The sequence below is a fragment of the Chelmon rostratus genome, chromosome 1 (assembly GCF_017976325.1).
Source record: "Chelmon rostratus isolate fCheRos1 chromosome 1, fCheRos1.pri, whole genome shotgun sequence".
NCBI classification, from domain to species: domain Eukaryota; kingdom Metazoa; phylum Chordata; class Actinopteri; order Chaetodontiformes; family Chaetodontidae; genus Chelmon; species Chelmon rostratus.
This window is the reverse complement of record NC_055658.1, coordinates 7,737,686-7,758,112: the sequence shown is the minus strand read 5'-3', so window position 1 is coordinate 7,758,112 and position 20,427 is coordinate 7,737,686. Positions and strand designations below refer to the sequence as shown.

General features: G+C 41.7%; 1 protein-coding gene across 4 annotated transcripts in view; it reads right to left on the bottom strand.

The window, feature by feature from the left end:
* The window catches only part of LOC121621934 (A-kinase anchor protein 13), a 98,254-nt gene that overhangs the window by 39,632 nt on the left and 38,195 nt on the right, over positions 1 to 20,427 (bottom strand). For all 4 annotated transcript variants that reach the window (XM_041958712.1, XM_041958793.1, XM_041958880.1 and 1 more), the window contains exons 9-11: positions 20,309 to 20,394; positions 9,288 to 9,342; positions 1,274 to 1,419 (exon numbers count right to left, since the gene is read on the bottom strand). In XM_041958712.1, the coding sequence (XP_041814646.1) occupies positions 1,274 to 1,419; positions 9,288 to 9,342; positions 20,309 to 20,394 (287 nt within the window). The remainder of the gene's footprint in view (positions 1 to 1,273; positions 1,420 to 9,287; positions 9,343 to 20,308; positions 20,395 to 20,427) is intronic.

The window sequence follows — 20,427 nt, the reverse complement described above, 5'->3', positions numbered from 1 at the left end:
TGTGTGTGTCTATATGTTCACAGAGTGCATCTGACTGCAGTGTATGTTTGTGAGTTGCATGACATTAGCATTAGAGCTAGGAGGATTCAGCTTTTAAACTTTATTTTGGATTTTCTACTTTTTTGATTGTGCCTATATCCTTATACAATTCAATTAGTGAGCATTTAAAGTTACATGTCTTGCTTAAGGGCACATTGCACAGGCTCAGTGGACATGTTACTAGGATCAATGCCTTGACCTGAGAATTATGAAACAGTTTTCTCCCCATTCTTCTACATCGTGTTGAAAATGTACAGTACAGCATTGTATCTTACAAAAGAAAGAGAATTTCCCTTCAGAGAGCGGTAAAGACATTAATCCTCTCTTACTGAAGCTGAATTTAGCTGCTGTGGTCTTTGTGTGTGAATCAAAGCCTTTGGACATCATGGCACATTTTGCCCATCCCTGTCTATCTACAGCGTCCTAACCCTCAGCATCATATTGTCTACTCCCTGGCAGCTGATACTCTCCGCGCTGACTTTTTCCATTGTTGTTTACAACAAAAAGGACATTCGGTTCACATTACCATGAGCATGTTTCAAGTGCTCAACACTGCAGAAACTGAGAGATACAAGTATTTCAACTTTAACCAAAGGGCGCCTGGCTTCAAACAGACTTTCAACATCAGCAGAGTGACAGCAGAGACCACAGCTTGCACTTCCCCAGCAGCAGTGCAGCGTAGAGCTGCCAGCTTAAAAAGATGCTTAGTAGATGTTTGGCATCTCAGCCTTGGGCTGCTGATAAATAAAAAGCCAGGCACAGGCTGACAAAACAGCTACTTCATATATACTGTATAATCCCTATAGGACCAGCTGAAGGGGCAAACACACATATATTCTTGCTGTTTGGTGTGAGTTAAGAGGATGATTGAACTGTAGCCAGCCAGGATTTGGTATGAGATGCTGAGCCCTATATTCATTGCCAAATCAAAGTTAATAGATCTTCTATAATTTTTTTTCTATTTATTAATTGATTGATTGTTTGCTTCAGTAACAAGCTGATAAATACCCATACAGGGACACAAGTAAGACTATGGGCATTTTTTTGTTTTCATTTTTCATATTTGATGATTTTATGTTCTCTTCCCCCCAGTTCATTTCTGGCCCTCAGAGCCTCGAACCATCGTTCTGCCCCACTCAAATAAACACAGTGGCAATTTCATTGCATTGTTCACGAACACCTCAACATTAGTTTTCAAGAGGTGGATTACGTGACAAGCAGCAGCGTGTCTTACCTTTCTGAAGACGCTGTCATATCCCGGCTCTGTGTTCAGAAAGCTTTCTATGTCACTGCCTGAGTCTCTGTGAGCTGTGAGGGGACAGCTGGTGGCACTGCTGGTTCTACTGGGCAAACTGGGAGACACTGAAGACTGCGAGGATCCTGAAAGACATGACAACACTGTGTTAATACTGAAATATAGTAGGTTAAAAACACAGGGAAATAGATATTGTGTAGTTGTTTAGCAGTGAACTATTTAGCTTGAGCCATCAATCTTGACATTTTAATCAGAAAAACATTCTGGTACAATGTGCTTAAAGTTAGATTCCATGTACCTTTATATATTCTCAACGAAAACATTCTGTTGTTGAACTGAAAAGCACAAAGTTCCCAAAATAATGTTTTCATTCCCTCCTCTAAAACATAAGCAGGTCTGTTAGACATGAGTGAAAAGACTTCTGGGAATCTGAGAAGGTGTGAAAAGCCTGGTGGATCAATGGCTGCCTGTCCTGACTAAAGCCGTCTGTGCTAAACTGCAAAGGCAGACAACTACTGTTTGTGTGCTTAAAGGGTCTCAGGGCTGAACTGAACTTAAAATCCCACTCAGAGAATGACAACAAAAAATGTTATTGATGTGGTGCAAAATAGCTTTCATGGCAGAGCAGCATCACATATACCATTAGTCACCCTGAGGCCAACTGGACGCTGATGTTCACAGAGGCTTACAAACACTTTCTGCAGTATTTTGTATTAGCTATAATGTTACTAGTAATTTTAACTGCAGTTAACAGTTGTTTGATCTGTTGCAGAGATACTATCACGCAGCCAGTTTCAAGCGCAGTGTCTGCAACCATCGACCACATAAATCACTGCTTCCTCCACCTGAATCATAGCCAGCAATGACTCACATTAATATCTTCGAGACACAAAAACAACTTTAAACCATTGCATTCACCGTAAATCCTTGGCCTTAGACCCCGGTTCAGTACTTCTCATCAAGTCCCGGTGTTCTTTAGCAACAGCAGCATTAAACAGCAACCCACCATACACCTTTTTTGGGTTTAAACACACTATTTCAGATGCTTTTTCCGGCCACCTCAGTGAATAACAAGTAACCCACACTGTGCAACATTTCTTATGCAACAGTACTGTGGGGCTACATTTTTTTGTACATGTAAGGACATGTGCAGATAATACTCCAGGACAAACTAAAAGAGGAAGACTGCACCCAACTATAGTACCAATGTATAACAGTTGGCTTACTTTAGCCAGATGCCAAGTACAACTAGATGACATCATTCCCAGTTTGTTATTTTGCATCATTTCTCATGTCTATTTCTATACAAAGCGGAAGTCGTTCTTTATCCCTCAGGAACATTTTCCCTACACTCATATGAGCCAGAGGAAGTTCCTTGTGTGCCTGTATGTGTGTGACCTGGATTCTGTGTGAAAATATCTACAATGAATAATTAATACTGTTACAGAATAAAGGTTGGCAGACACCAAACGCAGTTGATCTCTGGCGATAGCAAGTGAGCACTGTAGGAATGACGCTGAACATATAGCTGCTGTCAGCTGCTCGGAGCATGATGGGAGCTATCAGGGAGCTGGGCGATGGGACAAAGGGTTACAGCGCGAGTGGTCAGTGATAGAGCTCTTCAGTTTAGCAAGAATCTACTATTCTGCAATAGCAAACGAGCCAATGAGGGGGCACAGTCACAGACTTCCTGTAACTGACTGACTGCGAACTACCGACCACTCACACACATGAAAACTGCATGAAAACGTACTGTAGGTGGGTTGATGTAGCCACATCCTCTTCAGTCCTACTCACTTAGCCCTGACTGACTGACTAGTACATTAGCACTCACACACACATTACATGCTAAGAACATCTAAATCAACAGCTCTCAAACATTAATATTCTGCAGCCAAGGGTCTGAAAATTTCCATAGATTTTTTCAGACACTGATCACTTGATTTCACTAATTACATTATCACATTATTGACCTAAGAGGATCAACGGATCAGCAATTATTTGATAGGAATGAAAACTTGCTTCTCAACAGTGTTTCACACCACTGGTGTATCCAGACATTGTCATGGGGTGGCCCAAGCAGGGCACTGATTTGTGCAGAGGTGGCAAGAAGTGGATGAAATACATGCACACACAAACACACACAAGCTTTTTATTAAAAAGATAAGTTTTACTAATCACAACACAACAGAGAGGTGCCATGCAAATATAAAGCTTCTGTACTTTATTATTTAAGTCTTCAAAAGGTAGGAGCTCCAAAAGTAGGCTACATACAAAAGAAAACAATGCACATTCAAAAACGCTTTACCTAAGGTCCCACCTCTCATTGGGCAGATAGCCAATCATACTATAGGATAATGGAGTGGCATTTGGGGTGACCAATCAGATATCAGGGGCGACCAGTGCCATCCCAAGCCACTCCCTGGATATGCCACTGTTTCACTGCCGCTATACTATATATATAGTATCAGTAATTTCTAATTACACAGATTGAAAAAACAAAGAAACGAACTAAAAATTCAATTCTAAATGTGAAGTTTCTAATCAGAGATGTCAGTGGTTCAAATCGCATCAAGAAAGTAATGCCTCCATATTTGCATCCAACCCTGTGAATCCAGCAGCAGAGGGAGGCCACAACATGACAGGCGCAGGATTATTTCGGTTTCCTTCGTTTAGGAAAAAGTGTCTCTGCAGTCACAAGTTGGATTGCTGGAAGTACACTTTTACCAGTCACACAAACACTGAGCAAATCTCTGAACAGTAAAGCTACACACAGGGCCTTCTACAGGGGAATGTCATATTGACACCACAAAATATCATCAAAAGCAGGCTTCCTTCACAACATGTTGGACAAGACAGCACTCCAAACATGAAAACTGCACTGACCTTTGAGCCCCAGTGCTGCAGCAGAGCTTAATTTCTGGGGTCACTAGCCCACCATGAATGGGAGTGAATGAATGTGAAATGTGTGTGAGTCTGTGTTGTGTGTGTTGGGGGAGTGGTAAGTGATGGTGACAGAAGTGGATGCTGGGAGTTTTTCTTGAACTCCACCCCCTGACACCTGTCCACCAAAACTAGCAGAGGACTGTGAGCTTTGACAGCTGTCCTCCTCCCTCTCTTTCAAACACACACACACACACACACACACACACACACACACACACACACACACACACACAGAGAGAGAGAGAGAGAGAGAGAGAGAGAGAGAGAGAGAGAGAGAGAGAACAGGTGTAAAGCCCTCTGATGAGTCAGTGGGTGACTGCAGTTGTTGGTTGAATGTGAATCTGCTCACATACCTGTACACTTTACATTAACTAATATACATTATGTTTTATCATTCATTTGACTTTCACTGAGAGAGACTAATGGCATCAGCACAGGATGAAGCTTCAGTTTTTAGAATGCCACCAGGGCAAGCAAGCAATGGTAAAAAGGTGAAGAGCCACATCGCTCATCTTTATACTGTCATGCAACCCACACAGGCACCTCCTCAGCAGAAGTGCCATGCTAACATGTCTCTCTACCTCCTCAGGTCAATCAAGCACTGAAATGTGAACAGGAACTCTTTGGGTTCCAATGCAGTTAGAATGCAGTCCAACGTATGACAAAAATCAAAGAAAAAAGCAGCCAGGCTGAACTCATGAGGAGAAATGTGTGTTGTTAGATGAATGCGGCAGAAGAGAAATTGCAATGCAGATATGATCCAAACAAATCATCCAGTCTGAAGCAGTGAATGGTAAAAAATTACAGACAAGATAGGGTATCCATCAGGCCTCCCTGTCTCAAAACACTCATCTCTACACATTTTCAGACTGTTAGTCGAGATAAGTTGCCACTGAGGCTACCGTAAGTGTTTTCCCTAACTGCAGATTTTATCTGCGCTTCCAGATAAAAACTTATTTATTTTTCCTCATACCCTTACATTTCTTGTCCTGTATTTTCTAAGGACATGACTTGTTAAATTTGTGCAACTGGGCTGACTTTTTGCAGACAGGAGTGTGCTTTGTGTGCCAGTCAGTCTCTCTACAAAGCTGAGAAGCCCTGGGGGCTGATCACATAGATGCACTTTGAGGTCTGAACAACACAAAGTGTGTCGCACCAAATTCGCTTCTTGTTGAAGTCCTCAAAGCAGAGCAGCCGCTTGTGCTTTTATGGGGTTGTAACAAGTTAAACGGAATGGTCTCATAATCAGCTATGGTATATTTAGTCTGAGCAACACACAAAATTAAACCTTTATGAGAAATCTTCAAAAAATGTTCATGCATAATGAAAGGCTGTTGACATATAGCTTCCCTTTTCCACTGAAGTAAAAATCTGTCTTCCTTGATCATGTTTTAGAGAGTACACTATTTAACCAAACTGTACTGCAATGACCACCATTTGCTCCTATATCTTTGTTACTATTTTTGCCTTGAACCTAATGCACAACCAGCATGTCTCGTCCTAAATAAATAAGTGTTACTGAATCGAGTTGAGCTAAACAGGTCATGGCTTCCCCCATGATAAATGTAATGTCAGGGAACATTAGAAGCAACACTGCATGACTCTCAACATGGGATGCAGATCCAGGTCCATTGCGCATCACAGAAATTACACAGCGTATTCTACACATGTGAGGAGGCTTCAGCTCATGTTTTTTTGTGTGTATCAACTCGTCAAATGAAATGTATGCATTCAGTCACCAAACTAAGGTTTTGCACAATGCTTGTAAATAAAGCGCTCTTCAGTTCCATCTGAGCTTTATGAACACAGACTTTGTACAATATATCACTTAATTTTCTATGTAGAATGATTTGCTGAGTTGATATTAACATATACAGAAAATATGCAAGCAGGAACGGGTCAGACAATATGATTAAACACTGACTGATACTTGTAACCCGCAAGCAGAGCAAAGTATCAATGAGGTCTCGGCCCTGCCATTGTACTGATCACAAGTATCATGACTTTATTCAAGTCTGTAACCTAGTCTATAACTAACATGTGTCAGAAATAACCCGAGAAAGAGAAAGAAGCTGAAGGAGGTGGATGGGTTCAGTGGGGGGGTGGGGCAGGGGGGTGACATACAGCAAAGGGCTCTGGGTTGGAATTGAACACAGGCCACTGTGGTGAGCAACAGGTGATCTATCTGGGGCGCCCTGAGGGAGATATTCGTTTTTTCCCCCTCTTTCTTCATCATTCTGCTGCCATCTTTGTTTCCGTTCTTTCACTCTGTATTTCTTCATTTCATCCATTAAGACCCCGTTTCTCTTGTTCTGTGTCTGACAGAGTGATGTTTCATCTCTTTCCACCACAGATAAAAGGCAGTCTGTTCTCAGCCTTATCCAGCTCATGGATCTGTTGGTCTTTTTTTTATAGAGACTGGTCTCTCAGCAAACATACTCGTCTTACGGAGGTCAAAGAATCCTTTTTTCTTATCTCACTACAGATTTGGGAACCGAGATTTGGTTCCAAATTAGAGCCGAATCCAAAATGCCAATATTCAAGTAACCACAAAAAAAATCAGAATTTTGGCTTATAGTACTAACTAAAGCAATATATTTGCAAGGAATGTGCCACGACCTGTCAACGTCACGCATCAACACAAGAGAGTGTTGATTTGTTTAAATACAACCATGTGCATGTGCATTAGGGCAGCAACTAACGACTATTTTGATAGCTGATCAATCTGTCGATTATTACTTAAAATACTTGAGTATTAATTGCATAAAAAGAAAAAAAAAGCTGAATCTTATTATGCCCAGAATTTAGAAAAGAAATCCTTATTTCTCTTCTTATCGTATTGATCAAAAAATGCCGAAGCTTCTGCAGTGAAGAAATATAGGATTCACCTTAGACCAGGCATGTCCAAACTATTCCATAAAGGACCATGTGGCTGCAGGTTTTTGTTCCAACCAATCAAGAGGTCACCTAATTATCAGCTGAAGACTGAGATCAGCTGATTAAATGAGTCCAGCCTGGTGTGCTCCTCCTTGGTTGGAACGAAAAACCTGCAGCCACATGGCCCTTGTGGAATAGTTTGGACATGCCTGCCTTAGACTGTCTCTGATGATGTGAAATATTCCCAAGACTCCATAAAGTTACGTTATACCCCAGCAAACAAACATAACAGACAAAAATACCATCGGACAGTTTTCTCTCCGTTTTGTGATGTATCAGGGTTTATCACAGGAGTTAGCTTTATCAAGAATTAATAAAATTATGTAATAATAAAGTAGATACACTCACACACACGTATGTCCACGTCTAAAATTTTCTCCTACAATCATCTCCCATATGCCAACTGAAGTACAGCCACAGCTGCAACAATCAACTGTTTGGTGAAATGACGAGTGAGCTAATGCTGTTTTTAGCCACACTAGCGGCGTGGGTCTAGGGAAGTACAGTACATCTAACCCAGGAATGACCTGTTAAAGTTCAGAATGTAGACCTTTTCATTGTCAGCACATTAGCATCTAGCTCAAAGCACTGCTTTGCCGCGTTAAAGAGCTGCTAGCTTGGTTGTAGAGACTTGGTCTAGTTAAAACAACAAGCTCTACAAAACAGACACAGAGACAAAAACAAATTAAACTAAACTAAGGTGAGGACGAAATCTTTGTAAGACATACGTTAGCCAAGATAATGTTTGACATGTTTAACTAAGAGCAGCCTACTGTTAGCTTAACTATAACTATAACTATAGGCACTGCTGCTGAGCTCACAGCACGTCTCTTACCACCAGGCTTCTACAGTCCGCCCTGCTGTTTCTCTGAGACACCCCTGGCACCAGCGATTATTAGCTCTGTTACTGTACAGGGTCACTTCCAAAAGCACTACGGGATCAACTGAAACACAAAAAGGGTCAACTGGAACACCTCCAGCTGTTACCACCCTGTGTAGCTGGCAGAAATATGTATCACATCATCTCCGAGCTTCTGGTGTGCACGCACGTCCTTGTGTGTTTTCTACTAAAACTACTGATGCGAAACCAAGGCCCTGCTCATCAAAACCAAACCAAATCACCAAAACACCACATACAAACTTTTAACTCATTTATTCACACACTTCAAAGTTGCTTAGTATGTTTTAGCCAGCTGTCTTCTGTCTTAGTGTAAGGCCTCACCTATTCAGTGCCTGATGTGAGGCCTCTGTTCTGCTATATATCTTTAAAGAGGAACTCTTAAAAAAACCATAGCTAGTAGTCTCTGAGCATGTCCAACAAGTGTAAATACAACGATTTGATATGTTCAGTCAGGTTTGATTACCATTACAGCACTCAGGCAGTCCAGCCAAAACGACAAATTCAACAGCAGATCTCCAACTCTAGATGACAGGTTGGTTAATTAAAAGGTATTAGCTATTTACATTAATTACCATTCACATCATGTCTACAGTATAGTATAGTCTAGTTTATGTGTAGTTTCAGAAATCATCTTGGTCAAAACTGCAGGGTGAAATATTGAATACTTGAAGTTCCTTGTTGTGAAAATGGCCAAACAATAAAATAAAATACTCTCAGAGAATATCAGAGGCGTCATTGCCGCATGTGGCTGCAAAATCTCATATTGGTTGAAGTCTTGGCATTTCAGACAAGCTAAATGATGTCTGATGGTTTCAATTTCCTGGCATACAGAGGCTGCTATTTTTACAGTATTGAATCCAACAAGAAAGAGCTGTTGTCCAAATGCTGGGGCTCAAATTATGCATGTGCCTTTGCTTTGTATGAGAGACATTCCACCAGACTTCTGTGAAAAGTCACCAGGCCAAACATCAATTTGCTTCAAACAAATGGGCTTCATAGGGCAAAAGGTAGGGTGTCTTCTCACATCAACAATAATGCATACATGACCAACTTCAACACATGATGGGAAAGCAACCTAAGCATGGTTTACAGCATATACATTAATCCTCTGAGATTAAAAAATAAAAACATGTACCAAAAAATCATTTGAATTCACACCCCTTCCTCACCAGAAAGGTCAGAACACCAGAATTAAACAGTCCCTCTTACCTGAGTGGAGAGTGTTGCAGGGCTGATGGAACGACGCCTCTCTGTCTCGGTGGATCTACAGAGGAACAGGAAGACACTGAATCAGCCTCAGCAGCATGTGATCATCACCCACAAAGAAATAATGATGCAGACCAGCGTGGCAGCTAGGAAGTGTTGCTCGGTACACAGGATGGGAGAGAACGATAAGACACCCTTTATAAAAGCATGCGTAAGAGTATTCATTGGATTCAGTAGCTGCACTCCAGCTCCATCTCTGAGAGAAACTGTTTGGAAAGATCTAACTTTGGTCTGTTTGCAGCCTTCAGAATTCACAGTCACACTGACACCAACTCAACTCAAACACACACACACACACACACACACACACACACCCTCTGTGAGATCTGTGGTCGGCTGTGAACTCACAACGCTGGGGCTCTGCTTCCTCTGCAGCTGTGTGTGTGTGCGCGCATGTTTGTGTGTGTGTGTGTGTGTGTGTGTGTGTATGTGAGTGAGAGAGTTGGTTTTAGCTACAAAAGCCACAGCCCAACCCCCACCCCCCGCAACACAAAAGCTTCAACAGTTTGGCTGAAGCCATGCAGATTTGACTGACAGCTCTGAATGTGAAGCGAACAGAGACTCAGAGAAGCTCACTGTGTTTTAATGAACTCCGTCAACGGCGTGTAGATAAAGACGACGAGCTTTGATTCTGAATGTGTCCCTCATACAAACAGGGTAAAGCAAAAACAGATTAGCTAGTAACAAAGCCAGGTTGTCAAGATCAAGCTCTTCAGCAGAGACCCTCATTACACAAGTCTTGTTGGTTGAAAACATGGCTTTTTTTAGAGGTCAAGTGATTTCTGAACTGAGCTAAACTTACTGTAACGCTAAAAGCATAGATATTTATGGTATGTTCTTCTTCGATGGTTTCTTCTTTCTTTTCTTCCTACTGTAGCTTGTTTCCTCCCCTCCTTAATTCTTCCCATTTAACTCTTAACCCCAGTAAACCCAGGTTAAGCCTGGCTCAGATCTACAGGCTTTAGCACGGCCTTTTAAACCTGAGTGTGTAAGACTTGTACAAAGGAAACTTCAGACGTGGTATAAACGGGCCTCTGATCGAAAGGTAACAACAAAACAAAGACTCTGTTCCACTACGGGCCATCAAGTCAACTCTGAGTTTCAATCACATCACACTGACACTGTGTGTTCTCCTTCCACTGCACTGCATATGTATATGGATCCTGTCTCTTTTATCTGATCAATGGGCGTGAACAGTTCTCTGCTTAATTAGTACAGTTAAACATTTTTCTGTGATGCAGAGAAGTACTTGAATGAAAAAAAAATCCTGGCGTGAGTTAAACTAAGATACAAGCAGATATTTATTCTTCAGACTGAATGAGAGTGCAGAGAGCAAAAGCACTGGAGTAAAAAAAAAAAAAAAAAAAGTAATGTATCATCATTTTACACACACACACGCACTCACTCAACTCTGTCAACTTACAGGCACACTTTTCCTGCACTCTAGTCACCATAAGGTTGCCAGGCAACCAGCAGAGGCTCCAGCAATTCTTTTTAGAATTAATCGCAAACTATAGACTATGCAAAAAAATGTGAAAAATGCTAAAGTACACTTTTCCAAAGCTCAGGGTCTTCTCAAATGTTGTATTTGTGTGTATTTCTGCATGATAAATGATTTTAAGCTGTTTATGAAATCAGACGTATGTATGCTTTTATTCAATTTATGGGCCACATTTTTCAGCAATAGCCTTTCAATGTGTCTACACACTGAAATTTCCTCACTAAATAGCAGTTTTCATGGAACGCGGCAAGTCCGCCATTCCCACACAGGATTCAAAGTTGTCGATCTACACTCTATAAGACAATGTCACAAAAAAAGTGACTGCTGCAAATAAAAGGAAGGAAACAAGTCAAAACTAAACTAGAGCACATACACACTGCGGTTACTGAGAAAATGGAGAACAGAGACAGAAACAAAATGAGACAAGTCAGGAGGTTAAAAACAAATCAAAGACATAAGACAGAGGAGGATGAGTGAGTCCCAACCAACTAGGAAGGTTGACCCTCCCAGAATGCTTTGGGGGTGAGGGGGCTGAGCTCAGTTTCTAAACAACTAAGGCTCAACTGTCCCAGAGCACACTACTGACAAGGCTGCTGAGACCCAGGGAAACACTGAGCTCTGTTGTCCAGGCCTGGGAGTGGTGAGTGTGTGTGTGCGTGTGTGTGTCAAAGTACCCACTGTGACCATACACTTTTGCATGCCTACAAACACAGTGACAGGCACTTGCATACCAACTGGCACCATGTATATGTAGCTCCATCGGCCAACAGGGTTGCATGCATGCACACATAGAACAAACACGCTTCTTTTTTCACTTTCAAGTCTCGCGTGCACACAAAAGAAAAATCACACACACACATGCAGGCGCATGCAGGACACACAGGCTTTTTATTTTCTCACAGCTGTGTTCAGATATCAAACAGAGCCCGCTGAGAGAGAACAAACACGCTGACGAGGAAAGATTAGTTGGTCACAGAGGGCGCCGACACACACACACACATAAATGCATGCACAGGTTCTGCTCAGAAGTTAAATGATTGCCAGTGTTGCAACAAATTAGAAAAGGCTACATGGCTTGACCTTACAGCAGAGCAGTGACAGCAGAACTTCAAATAGAAACAAAGGACCCTGAATGAAATACAGATTAAGGCCAAACTAAAGGAGACAGCAGCTTTAAGTGTTTAATAGACTGTTTACACACCCTGAGCCACCAGCACTGCTTCAGTGTGCTTTGGCACTGATCATGTAATGAACTGCAGTCTTAAGAATGACGGGACATAAAGTGGATACTTTGATACATGTGGATATACTTGCTTTTCATGCAAGTTACATATTTAATCATGTGGCAGTGTGCTGCACTTCATATTATTTGGTGAAATGGTGACCACATGGTTGAAAAATGAGAGAATACAGCTCAGCCTTGTGCGATATCAATCACAGGATCAACTTATATCTCAACTCAAAACTCGTCATTCAATTCAGTGACGCCAGTTGCATAGCAACCCTGAAGCTGCCTCAAAAGTCACTGATTTGCTTAAGGACAGTTGGAATTGTGTCTCTGGACAACAACCTGTCACCGCCTTAGACACTGAAAAGACAGCAGATAAGATTCTTTTCTCTTATGTTCTAGTCATTTTTGTGACTCCAGCAAAACATCCACTGAGATCAACAGTAATCTCACCTTCAATGTCTTTTTAAATTAAAAATAGGCAATGGTTATGTGGAGGAAGGGACACAGTTGGGTTGGACATGTAGCAAAGGTAAGGAGGTACGTATGTTTTGTCCAAAACATGCCAAGAGGCACAACCAGTCAGCAGGTGCCCATTTAACCAGTCAGTCATCCAAACATTCATCAAAGAAGTGCTTTTTGTGCAGCCAGTTAGCAGGCCTGCAAACCAGTCAGTCAGCCAGCGAGAGAAGAACTGATCCCCCCTCTGAAAGCTGGCAGCCTGGAGCCTGAGCAGTGCAGTGCATATTTGTAGCGTCGGGGGAATCTACACAGTACCCAGTAAAAACACATCTGGTTTAAAAATAAAAAGGCGGGCTGGTGTGTGTGTGCTGGGGCAGGCAGGACTTGGACTGCTGCTTTTTTTTCTAAACAGGCAGGCAGCCAAAGAGGTTCTGCAGCACTGAAGGATGCCATGGCTGACTGAATGACTGAATGACTGTTTCCAGCCAGGTATGTTCACACAGTCTGATCTCTGGCAGCAGACCCGAGGGCAAGGCTATTCTCTGCTGCACCTTGGAGGTGCACGGAATTCAACTTTGCCGAACACTTGAAAAGGATAAAAGCAAACATTTCACCTGTCAGACCATGACCCAACTGCACCCCAGGCTTTGTTTTGGATTTTATTTTATACTTTAGGACCAATTACGAAGCACTTCCTTTACTGCAATCACTCTAACCTCCCTCCACAGAGAGGCCACGGTCAGCTACAGAATAGTGCACAGGTGGAGCTGACAGGGACAGTGTTTTGCTGAAGAACATTTCAGCATGGTGGAGGCCTGGATCAGGGTCATCTGGTTGATCTGATGGTCTTTTTTAATAAGTTGGACACAACTGGATTGTTTTATTTACAAGTATTTCCTTTAAGAACTGTAGAATGATATTCAGATAGCAGATCTCCAAAGGAGTCAAGAGTCAGAGATAGCAGCGCTTTGACTGCAGCGGGAATAACTATTTCTGTTAGCATAAAATGATCAAGAATGCTAGAAATGCAGTAAAGGAGGAAATAAGTGGCCAAAAAGGAAAAGACGATTTGGACATTTGTTATTTCCCGGACTGTTGCTTGTGCTTGAACTGTTTATACTGTACTATTAGCACTACATTAGTTAGTTAGTATAAAGGCTTATTCACAGTTTCTGCACTTGGTAAGTGGAACTATGATGTGTTTTGTGACTTCAGGCCAGAAGAGATGTTGGGATGTGAAATGCTGGTTGGAATGAAGTCATTTGGCCAAGTGCCTGTTTCCATCTGAGGCCAGAGGAAACCGTTAGACCGGCACTGCCTTTTTCCCACACCATCATATCGCACTCACTTTCTTTCCTCTCCCTTGCTCTTTCATGCACGCAGGCACACACACACACACGCACACGCACGCACACACGCGATCATACCTGCTATTTCAGCCCTCGGGTGAAAGGAGGAGCTGACATCAGGAACAAGTTTAGAAAGTGACAATAGACTGAAGAGAGGTGTTAAATACACCAGAGCAACCCACTTCATAGATACAGTATTTTCCTCTCAGTACCTCCCAGTCTGCTCTACTCTGCTTCCAGATGTCACAGGCAGCAGACAGTGTGACGGTCAACAAGACTTACTGTAGGACACATTAAACATCTACAGTGATGTAGTTCATAGCTTAGTTTATGCATAATAATTAAACGCCAGTCAGTGGTTATTAGTTTAGATTATAACTAATACAAGTTTTATCCCCTTTATAGTTGTTCAAGTCTAATCAATTATATTTATACAGCCAAATATCATTAATCACAAATTTGCTTCAAGGGATTTCTAATCTGTACATCATAAAACATCATCTATCCTTAGACACTCAATTCAGAAAAGGAAAAACCAAATCAAAAACCCAAGAAGAACCCTTTAACAGGGAAGAATCGGAAGCAGCCTCAGGAGAAGCAACAGTGGAGGGACGCCTGTTCCAGGACTGACAGACAGGCAACAAACGTCGTATATACAGAATAACATCAGTAAATATCAGTATGAACAATCAGAATGACAAAATGAATGAATGACATTCACTCCCTATGTTTGCTACTCAGAACACAAGACAAGAGTCTAACGCCATGCTAGCAGCTCTGTGAGGCTGCTTATATAGCACAGTGGCGCTTTGAGCCAAATGCTAATGCCAGTGTGCTAACATGTGCACTAAGACAATGTTAACATGCTGATGTTTCGCAGGTGTAATTAGGTGCTAATAATCGCTAATAAGCGCCTAACACAAAATACAGCAGAGGCTGATCAGAATGTCATTACTTTAGAAAGCATTTGGTCATAAATTAAAGTGCTGGACAGAGTGAAATTTTTAACTGGTGATGCCACTGGATGAAAAGTCAGTAGATCTCCAGAGTTATTACAATTTATCCTGTGGATGCATGGATGTTTGTACCAAACTTCATGCTAATCCATTAAATTGGTGTTGAGATATTTCAGTCTGGACCAAAGTGGTGGGCCGACCGACCACAAATGATTGTTTGACATGGCAACAAAAGTGACAGCTGGTCATTCGATAAGCAGGAGGGACGGAGCAGAGCGGCATCACAAAGAAAATGATTAGAATAAAATCATTTTGGTAAGTATACATATAAGACTCCTACTGAAGAATATGTGTAGTACATCTGTTAGGAGGCATCTGTTAATCCGAAACATCTGATCCAACCATGTACAATGCTCATGAGCTAAACTACCTGCATAAGTACAAGCCTTGGTTGGAGCAGATTCATCACTGTGTACTGGAAGGAAACTTCTTATGATGAACAACACCAACAATCAACAGGACTAACTGCTGTGCTGCAGCCAAAAGAAACACCCAAGTCACAGTGGAAAAATGGCATGAAGGGTTCTTATATGTAGTGCAATTTGGGCTTTAAATAGCATTTTTGAGTGCTATAAAGATCTCATGTAGAAAGATTCCATAGAACACCCAGTACAAATGGTTTGACACAGGGCTGTTACGGTACAGTAATAAGACCTTTGAGAGAGAGCAAACTGTCCCAACTAAGAACATCAGTGGACTTTGTATTCTGTTTTAGCTTTATAGTCTTTCAGACAAGCACCCACTAGCCTGACCAAGTAATCCCAAAAAGACCTTTAACTATCTGAGCCTCATTAAGTTTCATACACAGTTATTCCACAGAGATGGACAGAGTACAGGCATCTGTCTTAGTGTCACATGGAGCATACCCATGCAGCGTACATCCAGAAACCGCACTCCACCCCAAAATAATCAGCACTCTGTGTCTGGAGGGCCACTATCAACAACCATGCAATCATCTCCCAGGGTGCAACACAGCAAAACCCATCACAGCATCCCTGGCAGACGACTGCAGGTTTGCCCAAACATGTTGAAGCCTTTGGTGACAGTTATGATTATGTTTTACTTAAGAAGTAACTTTTTCTGGACAGCTTTTCAGAACAAGTGTGATCAGGTCATTAAAAACTGAGTCTGAGGAGCTTCAGCTGCTAAATTACTTCACAAAACTCTCTTTAATGGACTTCACTTGATGTAATAATGTCATCGTCAACCTCCCTTTAACGTGCTACTTTTATTATTTCAGTCCTGATTTTATATTTCTTACCCTATTCTGATTCCCTTTTGCTTTTGCCATTATTTTTATCAGTTTGAAGCACTTAACAACTAGGTATCACAGCCTCTGTTCAAATGACTGTTATTACTGTAGCAGTAGCAGTATTATCACACCAAGCAACTTTGTTTGAGAGTGCGGATACGCAGCCTACCTTAATCAAAACCACGTCTACAGCTCTCTCTCCTTTGGCACAGAGGCTGTACCTCCGCTTGTGTCGTTCATACATTTTCCCTTAAATATCCGGAGCAGATTTGCTGAACAGAAGGTTAAAATCCAGCAGAAACACTGTTGAGGAGAGCTGAAGCTGTCTGCTAAGCTTCACATCTGGCCACAGAAGCAGTCTTCTCCCAGACTCCAGCTCTACTCCCTCCCTCCTTCTCTTCTTCCCTCCCTCCCTTTTCTTTTCCTCTGTCGCCTCTCAACTTCTCTCCTGACTCTGCCTGACTCATGCCTTTGCTCTCTCTGTTTTCTCTCTCTCTTTTTCAATGAGGCTGTGAATGTCTCTCTTTCTCTCTGATCCTGTAAATCAGCCAGCTGAAGTAGGACATTGTTTGAGTGGCACAGATGACAGTAGGGCATTATGACTTCAGTTAATGTTATCCAATCATCAGAGCTTATGCTGCTGAGATTCAACACCCCCTGCTGGATGAGGATTGACGCCACCTGTGAAGCGCCTTCTGGGGGCACTTCTGTCTGGTGGCCGTGTTGAAAAAAGCTGGGAGTGATGTTATGGCAGTACAAATGATATCACTTACATATCCATGAGGGGAAAAGTTAGAGTTGGCCAGCTTCTCCCCATTGCAGATGGCACTTCAGATAATTTTGCCTCATGTGATGTATTGTGTCTAGGCCTGTGTGATATGGATACAAAATCACAAAAGTTCCCACCACCTCCAAAAATCAAACTTACAGTACACTCCTGGGGTTCAGCGACAGCCTGCACACTGCAGTTAAGCACCTCCTGGATGGTATTGAGATCCATGTAAATGTGTGGTAGTCCCTACAGCCAGCCTGTGGGTAGTCCTTGACATGAGAATCCAGCTTTGACATCAGGTCCTGGCCTTAGCTGGCCAATAGCATAAGGGTGTGAATCCAGGTAGCCACAAACAAATCAAACTCTGCCCTAATCCAAACTCTGACCTTCACAGAGCTCCAGGTGTTTCAGTGTTCAGGGAGACACTGTGATGGATCCATTGAACCAGATGGACCACAGATTTGCACAGAACATATACACTTTGAATAGAAATTGCTGCTAGTGCTAAATTTGTGTATCTCCATACTGCTCTGCTGTAGTTTAAAGTGTACAGACAAAAAAGTAAGTGGAGCCCATTTACTGCCCAAACAACTCCCCAGGTGGTGTCACTCTGTAATCTGTCCACACACACACACGCATGCACACGCGCACGCACGCACGCACGCACGCACAAACACAAACACACACACACACACACACACACACACACACACACACACACACACACACACACCAAAGTTGCTCTTTCACTGACTTAAGACTAAACATTTTTCACACTCTTTCACACCGTAGTAATTAATGAGTTGGCAGATTTTTCTCATCAGTAACTGACGCTGCGGTAAAATTACTCTTGACCAAGGATGATGTCCTGTTCACTGAATATGTGGAATTAATTCTCCAAATTTGCATCTCATCTATCTTCACTAAACGAGATGCATCTTATTATGTTAGGGGCATCATAACACAGTCATTAAAAAAAAAAAAAAACTCCCTTTGGTCTTTGTTTGTTTTGTTTTGTTTTTTTTTAACTTCTGTATAACAGAACAAACGATAGCTACAAGTTCTGCTGATACAGCAGAGATGTCAAGCATGGCCAGTCTGGTGATATACAATACAGGCTATAGTACAGCATATATTATATCACATTATGTTATATTGCTAGACCGTTTTGGCCCTTGGCTGTGAAGTTCACTCACTTGAGGAGCCGTGAACCCTCAAAAATGAATATGGCTGTTAAATTGTCCTCTCCAAAGCTACCGCTGCATTGACAGCATTGCTACAGAACAAAGCTGTGAATACAGCCACTCCCTGCGTAAATAAAAGCAACGCTGGTGGCCAAATGCGTTTACTGCACAGGCCTTGAAAGCTGCACATTTAACCTTACTTACTTACTTACTTACTCTTCCAGTAGGTATTGCCAGTGGTGGAGGAAGTATTCAGATGCTTTACTTAATTATAAGTACAAATACTACAGTAAAAATACACCATTAGAAGCAAAAGTCTTGCATAAAAGAAAAGTACTCAATGCGGTCATTTAGATTCTGTGACCCAGTCAGTTTTATTCTCCTTCTGTTGTTGGGAGTTTTATGACCTCCATATATAATTCAGATTGCCCATTTTTTAATCTTTTTGCTTAGGTTTCTTTAATTTCATTAAGAAAATAATCACATCTTATGATAAGAGTGTAATATAAATCATGATGGTTGATGATGATTGCTCTAATGATAACTATTTTATATCTTAAAATTACATTTCAGACACTTAACGTCTAGATATTCTATTCAAATAAAATAACAAACTAAATGCTGAAGATATGTTTTGAGGATACATCTCCAGTATGTGAACATGCAATTTCTTCACCTCAGCTCATACAGCACTACAGTTTACTCAACACCAGCATAACTCCAAATTACTTGTTCATCATAGAAATTACAGGAGATTTCAACAGGATCAAATGGCAGGTCATTAAATTCTCTCTCCAGTGGAAGGGAAAAACCTTCAACAATGCCTCTGAGGCTACATCGCTCTCTGCTGGCGACCCCAGTGTCCTGCAGGCTGCGCACATCCTTCTGCAGTCAAACATCTGGCATTTAGAACAAGCCACTGACCTAAACCGCAACCCAGGAATAAGCAGAGCCACTCCAGTCTATGGCTGCTGAGGAATCTGTCAGTCAGCAACATTTCAGAGTCAAGCCTTGTCTGCTAAAGATCGCATCCATGTGCTTAGCTGAGACAGTACATGAACTGCATAACATGACTCCCATGGGACGAGGGAGGGAGATCCCGTTGCATTTTACAGTAAAGTAAATGAACAGGTCATACTTAAGGACACTCCAAAAGGTAATAGATTTTCAAAAAGCAGACAAATTGAGAGATTTTACTGAGAGGGAAAAATGTTCCAGACAGCTTTATTCCTGAACTCCCTGCAAATCTCTAGTTGGCATATCAAGCTGCTTGTAAGCAGCTGCCATTCCTTCTCCCTGAAAATTTTTGCCATTCTTTCCTGGATATATTTTGCAATTCACGGTTACTACTGCAAAAGTGTTTGAATAAATGCTAAATGGTGCCACTGTTTAAGCAAGGGAAAAACTAATGACCCCTGCATACGATTCTCTGTGTAGATTTAACATTTGACACTCAGGAACACGATAACAACAGACTTTCCTTCTACACAACAAAACACTCGGGAGAAATTCTGGGAACACCAGGAACAAAAAGGCTCCAAATGAACTTCACTGAACATTTAATGACACGCTTCTTCTCATGCATAATCCTCATTAAATTCTGTTGTTCAGATAAAGTGCAAGCGTAACTTTAAATCTACAGATGCATGGTTATTACAAACCAGTTTGCTGACTTATCATGCCAAACAATGAAAGTTATCCAACAGTCATATTCAGGCTCTCAGCATGCTGTCTGTATTTCTGTTGTAATAGATCTCTTGATGTACTTATTTTAAGTCAGAGTACTTGATAGCCTTGCTGGCATCAGAGCATTCCTGTTGCTTTGTAGTTCCTACATGAATCAGATTTAGAGACCTTTCTCACAGCAGAAATTTTGATTTGTCATGGCGAGGGCAAGAAAAGCACAGGTGGAGCTAATAACATTGTTATGCAGCAATTAGTGATGTTATTAGGTCCATCTGTGTTTGACTAGTCAAAATATCTGCTGTGAACAAGATCTACTCAGCTTAAGTTTCATGCCTCAAGTTGTTGCCTAGTGGTGATTTTAGGATATAGTGTTGACTAAATGTAAGGGACAGAGGTAAGCGTAACTGGAAAATTTCCAAATACTAACAGGTAAGAATTTACAGTAGACTCGTGTTGATCAAACCTAAATCTAGAACAGAACAGAGCTTGATGGAGTTAGAGACTTTAAGCTTACCGTGATGACGTCTGTTTCATCTGTTGGGCCATTCTCTTCCTCCCCTGCACCAGTTCCAGTTTCTTCATACATGATACCTTCCACCGCTGGAGAAATGCATACAACACAAATCAGTCTGA